This window comes from Alexandromys fortis, unplaced genomic scaffold (genome assembly GCF_014885135.2).
Source record: "Alexandromys fortis isolate MF-2015 unplaced genomic scaffold, M_Fortis_MF-2015_v1.1 scaffold_23, whole genome shotgun sequence".
Classification (NCBI taxonomy): Eukaryota; Metazoa; Chordata; class Mammalia; order Rodentia; family Cricetidae; genus Alexandromys; species Alexandromys fortis.
In genome coordinates, this window is record NW_026067907.1 from 3,859,660 (window position 1) to 3,874,970 (window position 15,311).

General features: G+C 41.1%; 1 protein-coding gene across 2 annotated transcripts in view; it reads right to left on the bottom strand.

Annotated features, from left to right (window-relative positions):
- Nucleotides 1–13,882, bottom strand: part of Tfb1m (transcription factor B1, mitochondrial) — a 39,156-nt gene extending 25,274 nt beyond the window's left edge. Inside the window, exons 1-2 of one of the 2 annotated variants that reach the window (XR_007590658.1) lie at nt 13,689–13,882; nt 11,098–11,249 (exon numbers count right to left, since the gene is read on the bottom strand). Coding sequence is in view for 1 of the 2 variants with exons in the window: in XM_050135827.1 (XP_049991784.1) it covers nt 11,098–11,249; nt 13,689–13,821 (285 nt within the window). In the remaining variant the exon portion in view is untranslated. The remainder of the gene's footprint in view (nt 1–11,097; nt 11,250–13,688) is intronic. The other variant, XM_050135827.1, reaches the window with a different exon arrangement.
- Nucleotides 13,883–15,311: the final 1,429 nt, after the last annotated feature.

The window sequence follows — 15,311 nt, forward strand, 5'->3', positions numbered from 1 at the left end:
AGAATGACTTGTGTTTCTGCACGGTCAGAGTTAACATAACATACTAAGAAACCTTAGAGTGAAATACTGAAAATCAAGAGCAAAGTGTATGAAAATGAGTTAAGTCAACTGAGCCTGCATAGCAAATGTACAGAGAAGAATCTGCATGTAAACCAAACTGTTAATGGACTCTTCGAGTACATTCAAACTAAGTAGACAGTCCCTTGCTGTGCCAGGCGGCACCTGACAATCTGAGACACTCTCTGACTCATCCTTGCTTTCCTGAACCGCAGTCACTGTCACTTGAACAGTCCCGCATGCTTCCACACCAGTTACTGCTCAGCTATTTCTATTTCCAATAGTCTGTTTCCTTTTCTTCTTCCGTCTTTCTTAACACAAAAGACAACAAGGACTTGGGACTTCGCTCAGTGATAGAATACTTGTCAGAAATACAATTCTGTGGATTCCACTCCAGACCCACTAAACGAAACTAAAAACAGAACCTTAACGCTCTTAGGCCTTTCCTCCTTAACTTCAGTCCTTAGCGTCATATACTAAAAGCCAGCCTTAGCTTAAATGAGCCCAAGGCTGAGCCGAACTGGGTGTGAAGTCCCCCTGCATCCAATACAAAACTTACTTCTTGATATCCTCGGTCAAGTAAAAACCATGCAGCTGAAGACACCTCTGTTCCCACTGTCTCCGACTCTTTTACAGGTCTTTGGGACCCAAGTCCCCATACTGGGTTGCCTTGTCCAACCTTAACACATGGGGAGGTGTGTAGTCTTCCTAAAACTTGATACGCCATGTATGGTTGATACTCAGGGGAGACCTGCCCTTTCCTAAATAGAAACGGAGGAGTGGCTTGGGGGATGGGAGCAGAGGTGAAATTGGAGGAGGGACTAGGAGGAATGGAGGGAGGGAAAACTGTGGCTGGGTTGTAAAATAAATTTATTAAAAACAAACAACCGTGCAGTCCTGAGCTTACCATGCTGAAAACGCAGGACTGACTGACAGTGAGAAGTGTCACTGCTGAGGTAGACTACATGAGAAAGGGTGACCCCTACCACACTCCACACTGCCTCAGTTCACTGCTCGGGGTACTCAGGCTCCAACTCAGTTGCTGAGATTTGAGAAATGGCATAGGGCTTTGTAGGGATGGCCAACAAGTTCATGGAGAATTCTGCCTCTTGGTTCTTCCTCCCTCATGTCCTTAAAGCTCCCCGCCCAACACTTTCCTTCTGTCCATTTCAAACAACTGCTAGGAAGGTTGAAAGGGGCCAGAGGGAGATTCTTTCCCCTCTGCTTTATCCTGTGTCAGAGAGGAGACCTGAGCCAGGCTATAACACGATGGCTTCCACGTCTGCTCACACTGTGCCACGCCCACAGTTCTTGACAGCACTTGTAACATGCTACGCAGCCGCACACGTGTAGGTTTCTCTCTTTTAACAAGTGTGCTGCTTAAGGGAAGATCTGTTTCTTGCCTACTTAGTAGAGTCCACAGCGACAGCAGTGCACAGCAGGCGTAAACACGCCTTTAATAAGCAAAAGAGCGCACGACTGCACAGCATCCACGGGGCTGAAGCAACTGTAGATGCGGCTCTCGAAATCTGTGGGGCAGAGGAATCTGCAGAGATTTACATTAGCAATAAGTGAGGCAAGATTATACAACAGTGTGAAGTGCAGAGGCGGAATGCCTGTTTTAGTAAGAGGGGGCACTTTAAATTTAGGACAGTTAATTTGACATGATTATTTATCAAAAATAACTGCATAACTCTGACATTAATATACTCAGATTATTTTAAGCCATCATGGTTTGATAAAATTTAACTCATCAGTTTCAGATAATATGTTGTAGAAAACAGTTATTTCAAGACACTAAAAACTGAGAGAGTTGTTATGGGATATTTGATAACATTATAAACACAGTGAATTTAATGCTAACATTTACCAATAATAGAGAAGACTAAGTTTTTTTCTGCAATTATGCTTCACATAATTAAAACAAAACAAATTAGCATATCAAAAAACAAAGAGGCAGAACTGAAAGCTTCTGTTACACAACGTCAATATACATAAAAAGTAATTAAGTAATTAGTAGTTACAACTAAAGCAAAACAATGTAAACCTGCCTCTCTGGCATTAATTAACATGTTCTGATAACTGTTTGAAATGTTATTTTTCCATCCTCTCACATACACAGCTACACACTAAGAGCTGACAGCAATCTATTTTCTACTACAAAGCTGCATTTCTAGTCTATTTCTTCTGGACTCCCCTTCAGGTTTAACGCCCAGCCATCACACCCCAAATCCGTCTGTTTCTCCTTGACAACTGTGCAGCTTCAGTTTTGCTCGTCCAACTCCTCATGGTAGAGGGAATGAGCTCATGTATGGGGTCTCTGTGAGGGTGACAAACCACCTGAACTGCCATTATGATTATAGAAAACGCCCCTTTAAACACCCAAAGTGATACTCAGCAACAGCACACAGATTCCCTACCCCATTAGAGAAAATGGAAAAATATTCTCATCAGGTCATGCTATTGTGGGGTGAGAGAAATCACTCTTACGCTTCTAAAACATCCCAAGCATACACTTCAAAACCTGGAGAGGGGTTCAGAGCACAACCCACTGCTAACAGGTGGGCATCTACACAGCCACTCACAAGCTAGTCTATTATTTTAACATTGGTTTTCAATATATTCTTCCAAAACACAACGCGAAATGGCTCTGAGTAAAAGATGTTCACTAAGGCTTAAAAGAGTAGAAAATCAAATCATAAGAGAAGCGCACATGTAAAATTGACTGCCGCTAACACTATCAGAAGAACCGCGAGCTTCTGGCTTGCATAATGGCATATACGATTCTTACCCTGTTAGAAGTAATTATACCAAGTCCCCAAGAGAGAAAATCGTTCTTTCCATGTAGATTTTGTAAAAGGTACATGGAACAATGAAATGGCTGTGCCTTTATAAAGGTCAGATAACACAAGCAGAAGCATTTTCCCTCTAATAGCCAGAGCATTCTGCAGGGGGTAGAACCGTGCTTGACCCAGGTACCTTTTTGGCAACTTAAATTGATGAGAAAAGAACTCATGCAATTCTTGGAACTTAGGCAAAAATTAAAATTTCCTCGAGAACAAAAAGAACTATATCGAATAGCTATTTGGTACGTTTCCTGCCACCTTCGCACAGGAAGGGGCTCAGAGCAGCCAACACTGTATGAGCTAAGCATAATTACCTCCGTCCTAATTTGTCATGCAACAGAACCCAAATACCACTGAAACAAATACTAGCAGAAGGGCTAGGCAGAACTCTAAAGCAAACACTAGAATGATGTGGGATTCCCCTCTGTATGCTGCGAATGTGTTTTGTTACCATTGGTTCATAAAGAAGCTGCTTTGGGCCTATGGCAGTGTAGGATAGAGCATGGCAGACATTCCAAGCAAAGCTAAAGGTAAAAAGAAGGCAGAGTCAGGGAGACTCATGTAGCTCCCTAAGGAGACAGATGCTGGATCCTTAGCAGTATGTCATAGCCTCTTGTTGATACATACATTAATAGAAATGGGTTAATTCAAGATGTAAAAGCTAGCTAGAAATATGGCTGCATTATTGACCGAAGAGTGTTGCAATTAATATAATTTCTGTGTGATTATTTTGGGTCCGGGCAGCTGGAAAACGAATGAGCAGCTTCCTACTACACTAGAAGAATCATATAATATGGGATATGATAAATAGAAAGTTAGAAAGTTAAAAAATGTATTGTTTTGAAGAATGTCAAAATAGATGAAGTCCACTATTATGAAGCAACTTAAGTGGATGCTACAATACCTGCTTTTTAAAGGAGAATATGGCTCCAGAGTTGGCACTTGCTTCTCAAGCAGGGCAGAAGAAGCGGTAGTAGAAGCTTGTTTGCCCAGCCCCATCACGGACTCAAGGATACGTGCGACTAGGTAAATTTCCTTGGCAGTGCTGAACCTTCGTGTGTCAGCAGGTGTGGAAGGGAAAGGCGAAGCTGGAGAAATTTCAGCAGTAAGCTGGGGTCAAGGGCCAGCACAGCTCACATCTGCACACCAGCCTCTGTCATTTCTCAACCCGGGAGCTTTCTGCCATGCCTATCACAAAAAGCCCGAGACAAGACTAAAACAGTCAATGGTTTCCTCTGTGGCTCTAAAATTCCAGTAAGTAAGCATAGAACAAATCGGTTGAGAAGAACCCTTGAGCTTCCTACCCTAAAATGGGTAATGAGACACCAGACATATTCTCCTTCCCTAAACCCTAAGTGAAATATGCATACAAAAAGAATTTTCAGGCTTTTGTGTGTACTTTACATATTAAACACTAAGATTGTGCTTATACCATAAAATCAATTTGAATAAATTTGCTATGATGTGCCTTATAAGTATAACTTCTGAACACAATGAAATGAGAATAATAGAAAGCTATATGGAAAATGCAAATTAAATGATGGATTTCTAAATAGCCCACAAGTCAAATACAAATCAAAAGAAATGCAGAGGTTAAAAGGAAATTTTGAATTTCTTTTGAAATGTTTAACTTTAGTATCTCAAAAGCGGTTGTGAAACAAAGCACTCATCGGTCAAGTTTTCATAAATATCAGCTATTATAGTTATTAATGGGTGAAACAAACAGGAATGAGACAAATTACTTTTAATGGAATTAAAAACATAACACTTCAAAATTTGTGGTTTTCTGACAAAGCAGAAATTTATGGCATTAATCTTTAAGACAACAGAAAAAGCTTCGGACCAGTGACTCAGCTTCCACCTTACAGTAGCCATAGAGAAAGCAGAACAAATAAACCCAAGGTAAACAGACAGATTTCAGAGCAGATGCCAACAACAGTGAAAACAGAACAGTCAAAGAAATTAAAGCTGTATTTTAGTAATCAATAAAGTCAACTAATTTATAATCAGATCAATCAGAAAATAAAGGTATACATAAATGACCTGTATCATAAAAAGGAGAGGTGGCATTACTAAAGATTGGTTGGGCTAACACTAAATAAAAAAATAAATACAAGTCACCATATTAACAGACTCAAAAAGAAAAACATTTCAATAAAACTAGGAAAAGGATTTTTTTTTTTGCAAATTCAATATTCATTGATTATAAAAAAGAAAACAGCATCCCTTAGCAAACTAGGAGCAGAAGAGACCTCCCTCTGCTGGAGGTGACCTGGAAAATCCCCATAATCACAGCAGTAAAGGCTGAATGTTCTCCAGAGTCAGAGTAAGGCAAGGCTGTGCACTCCGACTCCTGTCCCCACTCAGCGACAGAAAAAAACACACGCAAAGGGATTGCCAAGAATGGAGGAGGCAGAGCTGTTTTTATTTAATGACATGGTAATACAGACATAAAATAATAAGAGATCTACAAAGTAGCCACTGATAAATGAGTTTAGTAAAGTTTCAGGATACAAAGTCAGCATTCAAGAAATCAATGGCAACAGCCCACTGGAAAGTAAAAAAAACTGGAATCACGTACAAGAACATTGAATGCACGCAATTCTCAAGGGTAAATCTGTGTGTGCAAAATTTGCACACGAAGAAGTATAAAAACAGTGTCAAGAGAAAACATAAATAAGTTTATATACAATATTCATAGGTCAGAAGATTTTTTATCATTACTGAATTCCCACCTAAATTAATTTTTAGTTTCAACCTAATCTCAATCAAAAGACAACGTACATAACCAGTGGAATGAACTGGACTCCAATATCAGCGTCAATATCAGCATCAAGGGGACAATTCTACAAGCAGACAGCTACAAATGAGAGAGAGAGAGAGAGAGAGAGAGAGAGAGAGAGAGAGAGAGAGAGAGAGAAGAGCAATAGAATCTGAATCTCTGAGCTTTTACCTAGCCCCAACACACAAAAACCAAGTTAATTAACAAAGATCTAAAGTTAAAAGCTAAAACAATTAAAACACAAATACAGGAAAATTTTGTTTGTTTATAGCCCTGCCTGTCCTGAAACTCACCCTGTAGACCAGGCTGACCTCAAACTCCAGATCTGCCCGCCTCTGCCTGTCACATTTATTTACTTATTTATTTTAAAGTCTTAGTAATTGGTTTTCACAAATATTCTAAAAATATGATACAAAATCGTATTTAAAGGAAAAAGCTGACAAACTTTGTACTTAGTAAAAGTTATATTTCTTTTCAAGCGACACTGTCAAGAAAATGAAGCCATAGCTGAGAAAATATCAGCACAGCATGTGCCGGATCCATAAATCTAGATTTAACCAGACAAATGGACCGCCACTAAAAAGCAAAACTACCTAAATAACTCCTCAAATAAGCACAGGTGACGAGGAAGCGATACACGCAATCATCAGTCCTGGGGAAACACTAGCAGACCCACAAGAAACCACTGCCTACAAGTCAGAAGGGTTCAAACAAAGACAACACACCAAAAGCTCACTGCACCAGGGTGTGCAAGCACACACAGCAACTGCCACTCCGCTACATCTGGTCAGAGTGGAAAATAGGATAGCTACCTTAACAGTCTGGTAGTTTTGCAACATAAAATAGCATAGGCAGGACATCAGACCGTATACCCCTCGGTCTTCACTGGAGAATAGTAAAAGCACGCATTTACAAAACAGCTGCATGCGAATATTCAAATGGCCTGCTGTGCAGTTGCTAACAAAGTCCATCAAAAGGTGAGTATCTACAAAATTCGTATATTTACACAGTGGACTGTTTATACAGCATCAAACACAGAAAGCTACTGACAAATACCTCAGGATGCGTGAAAATAATTATTCTGAGAAAAAGCACAAATATATACAGCATTAATTACAAAGTATATACAAAATTATTAGTTATATATAAGTCTAAAAAAGAGGAGAAAAATCTTGCTCCTGATCAGCTATCCAGGGATAAGCAAAGGGAGGAAGAAGAAATCTATTACAAGGAACAAGTCCTTCTCACGACCATGTTTATCATCTTTAGTGTGAGGACAAGACCACAGCATGTCAGTAATTAGAGTATTTCCACAAGTGTGGTTTATGAAGCCTCAATAAAATTGCAATAAACCTGTAAAACAAAGTATTTACTGGATAATGCTTCTGAAATATTAGCTATCATAATTACTAATGTATGAAAGAAAAAGTTAAGAAGAATCTGGACTCCTCGCTCAAAGAGAGGCATGTTTCTGACCTTATCTCCAGCTTCGAGCTCCCTGAGACATAAAATCTCCTTACTCCCCTTCATAGAGAATCCTTAGTCACAAAAACAGAAGAAAAACAAATGACTGTAATGAGGAAGAACTGTAGAACGTGAGTGGTACAACATTACCAGAAAGCAGTTTGCTATCAGCAGTCGCCTGGATCAATCTTAAATCACCAGAGATGCCCAAGACATGGAAGCAATAACTTGATGTTAATAAAGATTCACTGAAATCACGCATGGTGGTGCACACCTTTGAATCCAGCACAGGCAGGCAGGTATTTGAGTTCAAGGCCACCCTGGCCAACAAAGTTCTAGGCCAACCTGAACTACACAGAGCAATCCTATCTTGGAAAACAAAAAGCAAAACAGAAAGATTTACTGAATAATTCCAAGTGTCAGGCATCCACTAAACACTAAACAATTCTACAAAAAAAAAAAAAAAAAAAATGAGGCAAAATACTGTTTTCCACCTATGGGCACACACCTCATCACAGAGTCTAAGCTAATCCTGGCTGCCAGAAGTGAACAGGAGTGTCCCTTGCCACAAAAATCACCTACGCTGCTTCCACACACTGAATGGGTTTACGTACCTTTCCCATACACAGAAGGGACATTACCTGCATCACTTGGTACCCTCTTCCCCTACAGCTGTCTCATGATTATGTTGTAACAACTGAATCAAGCTACAAATGGCAGACTTTCATCCAGAGATATTTTATAAATTATTACACTTTCTTTAAAAAATAATTCTATTAGCTTAGAGATCACTAAAATGGAATCCTTAAAATATATCACCCTATTTCTGCTTTTACTCAATTTTATAATTAATTTAGGACATCTAATAGAGCGCAGCTTTACATATTGAAACATTCTTTACGGGAAAAAGAGGCCTAGTTGATAATTTAGTACCTATCATTTCTTTTTAAGGCAAGTTCCCTTCTCACAAAGAAGACACTAAGAATTCATTTTGCTGCTTGTGAAACAGGTAAGAAATCAAATGTACATTTCCTGTGATTTATCCTGAATTATCTTTGATATTAAAAAGTATAAAACCTCTTAATAACCAATGTTACTATTTGCTTTGACTACCCAATGACATTTAGTCAGCTGCTACAGTATACACACAGTCACAGGTGACTTTATTTCCCACACGAGACACTGCTTTGTGGCGCTGTCAAATACGGATATAGATACAGAGGAATAAAGACTCAGATCTTTATCCTTGTGCCACTGACATTCTAAAGGGGCGAGACTGACAACAAGAGCAATACAGATACAGTGTGGTCAGTTTTGAAAAAGTTAACAAAACAAGGTAAAGAGTTAGGAGGCAGGGACTCCAGGGAGTGTGTTGGAGGAGAAGAGGAGGGTGGTGGCTGCCCCTTTGGTCTTCACACATCTTTAATGAACAGAGGATAATGTATAAATTAATGTGGAATTAACAGATTTTATTCATCTGATTAATGGGGAAGATGCATCACAGATGGGAAATATGAAAGTGAAGTTAATGCTCTCTGTGTCTGCTAAGGACTAAAAGAATAAACACAAAGAACACAGCAGTTGTCAGTATCTTTGTCACCAGATGATCCCACCAAAATCAATACTCCTGCTTTCACTGCCAATGGGGACGTGGTTCTTAAAGCAAACAAAACAAAACCCCACACCACTAAGTTTCACATACGGTCCAGAACACTTAGCATGTATCACTCCCAGAATTAAGTCAGCAATCTGAAATGAATTCTGACGGGCAAAACTAGATACAAGTCAATATCAGGCAATTATCTCACACATGAAAACCAGACAAAGCCAGATGAGAAAAATGAAAAATGAGAAAACTAGTTTTCTAAAGCAGTGGCCACAAAATGCTGTGAAATAATCCTTCTGTACACTGTAAATATGTATTGTTCTCAGTGTTAATAAAAAGCTGATTGGCTGATGGTTAGGCAAGGTTTTAGGGGCAGAGAGAATGCTGGAAGGAGGGTGGAGCCAGAGGAGTCGCCATCCAGACATGAAGAAATAGGAGGTGCAAGATGAAAGAGAGGTAAGGCCATGTGGCAGGATGTAGATTAATATAAATGGGTTAATTTAAGTTGTAAGAGTTAGCTAGTAACAAGTCTGAGCTATTGGCATTTATAATTAATAAATTTCCATGTGGTAATTTGGGAATGACTGCTGAGACACTCTGCCTACAATAAAATCCTAGATTTTATTATTGTTTTGGTTTTGTTTTGCTTTTGAGACAAAGTTTCTTTGTGTATCCCTGTCTTGGAACTTGATCTATAGACCAATTGATCTTGAACTCAAGAGATCACCTGTGGTTAAAGGTGTGCAACACCATTGCCCGACTAAAATGCTACATTTTATTTTATTTTACTGGGGGTTTCTCAAGATAAAGTTCTCTGTGTAGCTTTGGAGCCTGTCCTGGCACTCAATCTGTAAACCAGACTGGCCTCAGACTCAGAGATCTGCCTGCCTCCGCCTCCTGAGTGCTAGGATTAAAGGCCTGTGCCAACATGCCAAGCTAAAATCCTAGATTTTAACAAAATTTCTCAAAACTATTCTAACATATACAGATAAGTATTTGAACATACTATTTTTAAACCATTTTTTTTAAAAGTAGAAGAACAGTGGGTAATTTTATTGTTCTGTTAAAGTCATGTAATAAATTGCTACTCAAATGGGTCTAAAGCTCAAGGCTCTTTCAAAGTTTGAGAATTACATAGGAATCAAAGGCCAGTCATCAAGAGACTCTTTTGAGGAATTTCTTTAAAAGATTCCTGATATGATCTGTCCCATTGTTTGCCAATGCTTTAAAAACTCCACATCCCCCTTATTTCAAACTCTTTGTAGGAGGGAGGCCACTAGTTAGTTCCCAGCTGCTTAGCCCCGAAATAATCATACAGAAACCATATTAATTAAATCACTGCTTGGCCCATTAGCTCTACCTTCTTATTGGCTAACTTTTTTTTTTGTTTGTTTTTTTTCAAGACAGGGTTTACTCTGTAGCTTTGGAGATAACTCTTACATATTAATTTAACCTATCTCCATTAATCTGTGTATCGCCACATGGCTGTGGCTTACTGGGTGAAGGTCCCAGAGTCTGTCTCTGGTGGTGGCTCCATGACTTCTCTCTGACTCCCTTTCTCCCAGCATTCCATTTAGTTTTCCCCACCTAGTTCTGTTCTTCCCTGCCACAGGCTCAAAGCAGTTCTTTATTTATTAACCAATAAAAGCAACACATAGACAGAAGAACCTCCCACACCAACCCTCAAACCTGTCTCCTTTAATTTCCACTTACTTGTCTTATTCTTTTCCTACAATAACCAAGTCAGGTCTCTTCTCTACTGCTAACCGTGATGGCAAACTGAAGACACCCACTCTGGATTCTCACAGTTCAGGTGAAATTCCCCAGGCCTTCATCTATTTCCCCGTAAGAGCACCTGCGTCTGCAAGTCTCACTCAAACCTCATCCACGGTTCTAAGTCGTGCAACTTCTTTATGCATGAAAATTCTCTTGTAAAAGTGCTTGAACTCAACAACTAATTCCTCTTGATGAGGCCCCAGCATGTATCTTGTTCATCTTTTGTGTGTGAAAATACTTTTTGGAACCTAAAGTTCTCCAAAGTAAAAGCAATTGGTCATTGTTGACATTTATTTTTATTTATTTCTATAGAACTGGGCCATAATATGCACTGCGTAGAAATAAACAAAACTATAGAAATGATTATTTAGCATCTATGTGTAAAGACCATGTGGTATTCCTGTATATCACACAGTTTTCTAGACTTCTCTAGATGACAGAACTCTAACTTGTGGGCTAGGACCGGGAGGGCTGCAGAGGCCTCAGTCACCTCGGGGACTTCAGACCAAGGCCTAAGATTTCACTCAGTCTTGCTTGCTAAAAAAGACACTTTTAAATTATCTCACCTGTAATCCTGGAATAAATCGAGTGTCCTTTTCAACCACCAGAAGTTCCGCAACATTGGCATTGAGAATGGATCTTGTGATTCCCCCAGGCCCGGGGCCCACTTCATAAACATAAACATCTTCTAGACTGCCAGCTTTCCTGACGATTTTGTCTAAAAAGAAAAGAGTTCACTTTATTATCACGGCAACTTTCCTAAGAATATCCAACAGTTACTATTAATTATTTAGCTCTCACTCTGAACCAACACATAACAATTTTCTACATCACTGTACTGTGACCAGTATTCCGACAATATTGTATTTTCTTTCTCCACCCAACCAATCAGTTCCTAAGACTGGCTAGATGACCAGGCGGCACTTCACTATAGCCCTGCGACATCAAATAGCTGATTATTTTCACATTCATCCTCCCATTGTCATCAGCAAAAATCCAAAAGGAGGATGCAGACATCCCTGTTTTCCCCCAGAGTTATTTGGAGGTCAGGATGACAATCACAACCAATGCCGACTAGACTCTGAAATTTGAATTCTTGATTGTTTCCGGAAAAAGGTTTGGATTTACAACTTGAAATTTTAAGGCCTGCAACACACATGTTGAGAAGAAACTACTATTGCTTCAGTTTGTCAAGTTAGCAGAAGCTAAGACATCACAGGACAGGGTAGACTAAGAGTTCACTGCAACTCATCACTCTGTGAAACACAATGGAGCGCCCTGGACACTGGAAATTTTACCACTGAAAACACGCCACTGCATACGGACACTGCACAGCTCCAGGATGGATACTGATGATCAATTTAGGTAAACTTAAAAGCAAAATGTTGCTTACCCACTACCAAATAAGTCCAGAAAGGGAATCAGCCAGCACCCCCCAACCGGCTGTTTTGGGTGACATATTCACATTCTCTTACAATTCTATTATTATCTGAACTACACATCAAACATCATGAAGAAAAGCAAATGGCAGAGAGGAATTCCATCCCAGGTGTGGCTTCCAAAATCAATCCTTGTTTTGTTACAGATTACCAATTGTTCTCTCAAAGGGATGGAGAATAATTTATTCAGAGGGAGAACTACGAACTTCATATTCTGTTTTAAAACGGGAAAGCAGCAACAGGTGGGGCGGTGGTTTCATTCCGAAGCCCCACAGGAACACTTAAATACACCCAGACGCCAAAGATGCAGCGTCAAATCCCTAAGTCTGAGTTTCAAACTCGCTCCACCCGAGCTCACCAGAACAAGTACCTTTATCTCCTTTCACTTCGGTTCCCACAAAAAGGAGTGGATAAAGGAACCCTAGAACCTGGAACTTACTCCGGGGGAGGCACGAGAGAGAACGCAAATTAAATGGCTGGGGGAGTAATCAATCTGACAGAGGCTTGGGGTCCCTACGGAGCAGCCATTAACTGAGTGAGCACGGTGGCACGTGCTTATGATTTAAGCATTTGGCAGGTGAGGGCAAGATGATTAGCAAGGCAAAGTCACGTGCTGCAGCTTAGACACAGGAGGCTGTCTTAAAAAACAAAACAAACAAAAAAACAAACCAATTGTATTTTCAGCAGAGAATGGTGCTTTCTATTTACTATTTGCTCATGGCTGGGAGAGGATAGTATTAGCTATCACTGGAACCAAAGAATCTAACAGAGGGTGATCTTAGGTTCTTGTTGACCTTTTAATCAAATATAGGCTGAGAAAACTTAAGGGGGTTAACGGTTTTGCCTACATTAATTTAATATTGTTACAGGCAGAAGAAAGGCTCCAAGTTCGAGAAAGAAACTACTTATTTATGCCTTGTGGTCCATGCATCATGTAATCAAAATTGTTTTGGGGGGGTGTCCCTTTTAAACGTAGGGAGAGGGGTAAAATCTTAGTACTCCGTCAATTAGTGCCCTTATTTGCAACCACATTCTCACAATCACACCTTGCAGAAAGCATCACTAACATGTGGAGGTAGGGAAATCAACAAACACCTGTGAAAACTCAACAAAACTTGGGTGTCAGACTGGTGACCTTCACCCTATGTAAATTTCACCGTATAAAAGTGACTTTTAAGAGGCACGAAGAGGTCAATTTACTAAACTGCAAACTCAAGGCAGTTGCAGTATCATAGTCAAGCGTTGGCACAAGGTAGCTGTTTGCACTGTTTGCTTAGTATGCATTTACAGAGCGAACATCCATTCCCTAGAGGGAGTCTCAGACTCAAGAAGTGAACATGTATCCTATTCACTATTTCGGATTACGGTTTTGAAATAGGGTCTGTCTCTAACTGGCGGCAATCCTCCTGCCTCTGTTCCGCAAGTGCTGAGAAACTAGCTGGCGCACAGTTATGACGGACAGACTGGGAACAGGGTAAAGAGAAACACTAAATTAAATCCCGCTCAGTATAAAGAGCGCGGGAAGCAACTCCGACAGGTAGAGCCGTCCACCGCGGAGCGTCGCCTCGGCCCGAGGCTTCACGTCGCGCTCCCGGGTTCCAGGAGCAGCGAGCTCCGAGCGGTCGGGGGAGCGCTTGACTGATAGCCGCCCGTCCAGCCCGGGTCCATCACCCGCCCGCGCCCCTCGGAATCCCCGGGCGAAATGACGACTCCGCCACCTGTCAGCCTCAAGTCCAGGAGGAAATTCTGGGAGAGCTGCTTCACCGCTCGCAGTCCGAACAACTTAATGATCTCCCGAATGGTGGGCAACGGGGGAAGGCGGAAAGAGCCGAGCTTCCCCGCGGAAGCCATGAGGCCGACACGCGCAGGCCGGGCCCCCGTGCAGCGGCTTGAAGGTTCCACCCCGGGGGAAGGCGGGCCTGGAGACGATGGCCCGCCTCCAAGGCCGTCTTATTGGTTGGAGAAACCTACCGGAAATGACGAATACTAACAGGAAGTCTGTCAGTACCGGGAGACTACGACCGCGTCCGGCCGAGAGCGGTGCAGGCTGGGTGCGGAGAGGGGCGGGGTCGGAGGGTGGGCGTGTCTGATGGGCGTGGCCTTGTAGCCCTGCCTCTGGGAGGCTCCATAGGCCTTTCAAGGGCTAGACGGGAAAGATGGTGAATTGTTTCCTGTTGGCAGTTTATTTTTATTTCCTCACGCCTCTTCTCTCAGTCTCAGTGTTTTCTTCTATTAAGTAGCTCAAAATGTGAGTGCCTCATAGAGTGGCCACCCTGTGTATGATGCATGGCATGGCGTGAGGTCAGCTTGCTGTCAGCTGCAGCCAGTTACCATAGCAATGATTTGTCAGCTGAAGGAGTTTCACCCGGGTACCTGATCTCATCCAGGTTTGTGGGGAGCGCTAGTCACTAGAATTCCGACTCTTCTGACCCACCAAGCTGAGGAGAGACCTCACCTTTTACAAAATTAGTGTGTATTCATTTTACAAAGTTATGGGCTTGTTTGTGACTTTTCCCACATATGCCCATAACTACCATGATCATACTTACTCCCTCTATAACCATCAGTTTTCCCCCGCTCCATTGTCTTGTCCACTCATAATAGTTCTTTTACTTCCAACTTTTTCCCCTTCCTATATGTAGTAGGAAAAAATATCTTGCATTATTCTTGTCTGAATTTGGCTTATTTTCCTGAAGATGTTAACTTGCATCCAGCCATAGCATGCCTCAGAATTTAGAGACCTGTAGGCTCTTTGAATAGGTAAGCCAGCTGAAAACCGAATTTAGGGATGAGACTTTTGAACAAACAGCTGAATGTCCACCAGATAATAGCACCCCAGCTTTAATCAATAGCAGGAGACCAACTAACGCAAGTAAAGCAAAACACCTGGCTATAATCAACTAGATTGTCTCTAGATCACTTTTCTTTTCTTGTCATAAACAATGCCTGACATTTTGTGTTCAGGGTTCTTTGAAAGAATTCCAAGGGCTGTCTAGTTGTACAATTGTGAATAAAAACCATTTTAGATCTTTAAATATGCCATAATTTTGTCTCTTGACTTAAGAACTTTCAACTTTGCGAAGTGTTTCGATATTATTTGTTAGTGCTGTTTTATATTCCTCAAAAAATTTTTCTCAGTAGTAGCTTTGTGAAACAGGACACATATTGCTAACCTTAGTTTAAGGCAGGTTCGAGAAAGCCTGGTGAGGCCAGGAAAATTCACAAACCTAGAAGATCACGGATTCCAGGTGTAGTTTACATGTATGATGGCTGCCGTTTTTAAGCAATGCCCGCACAGTCAGCTTCAGGATCACTCTCTGTTTAGCCTTTGGAGAGTTCCT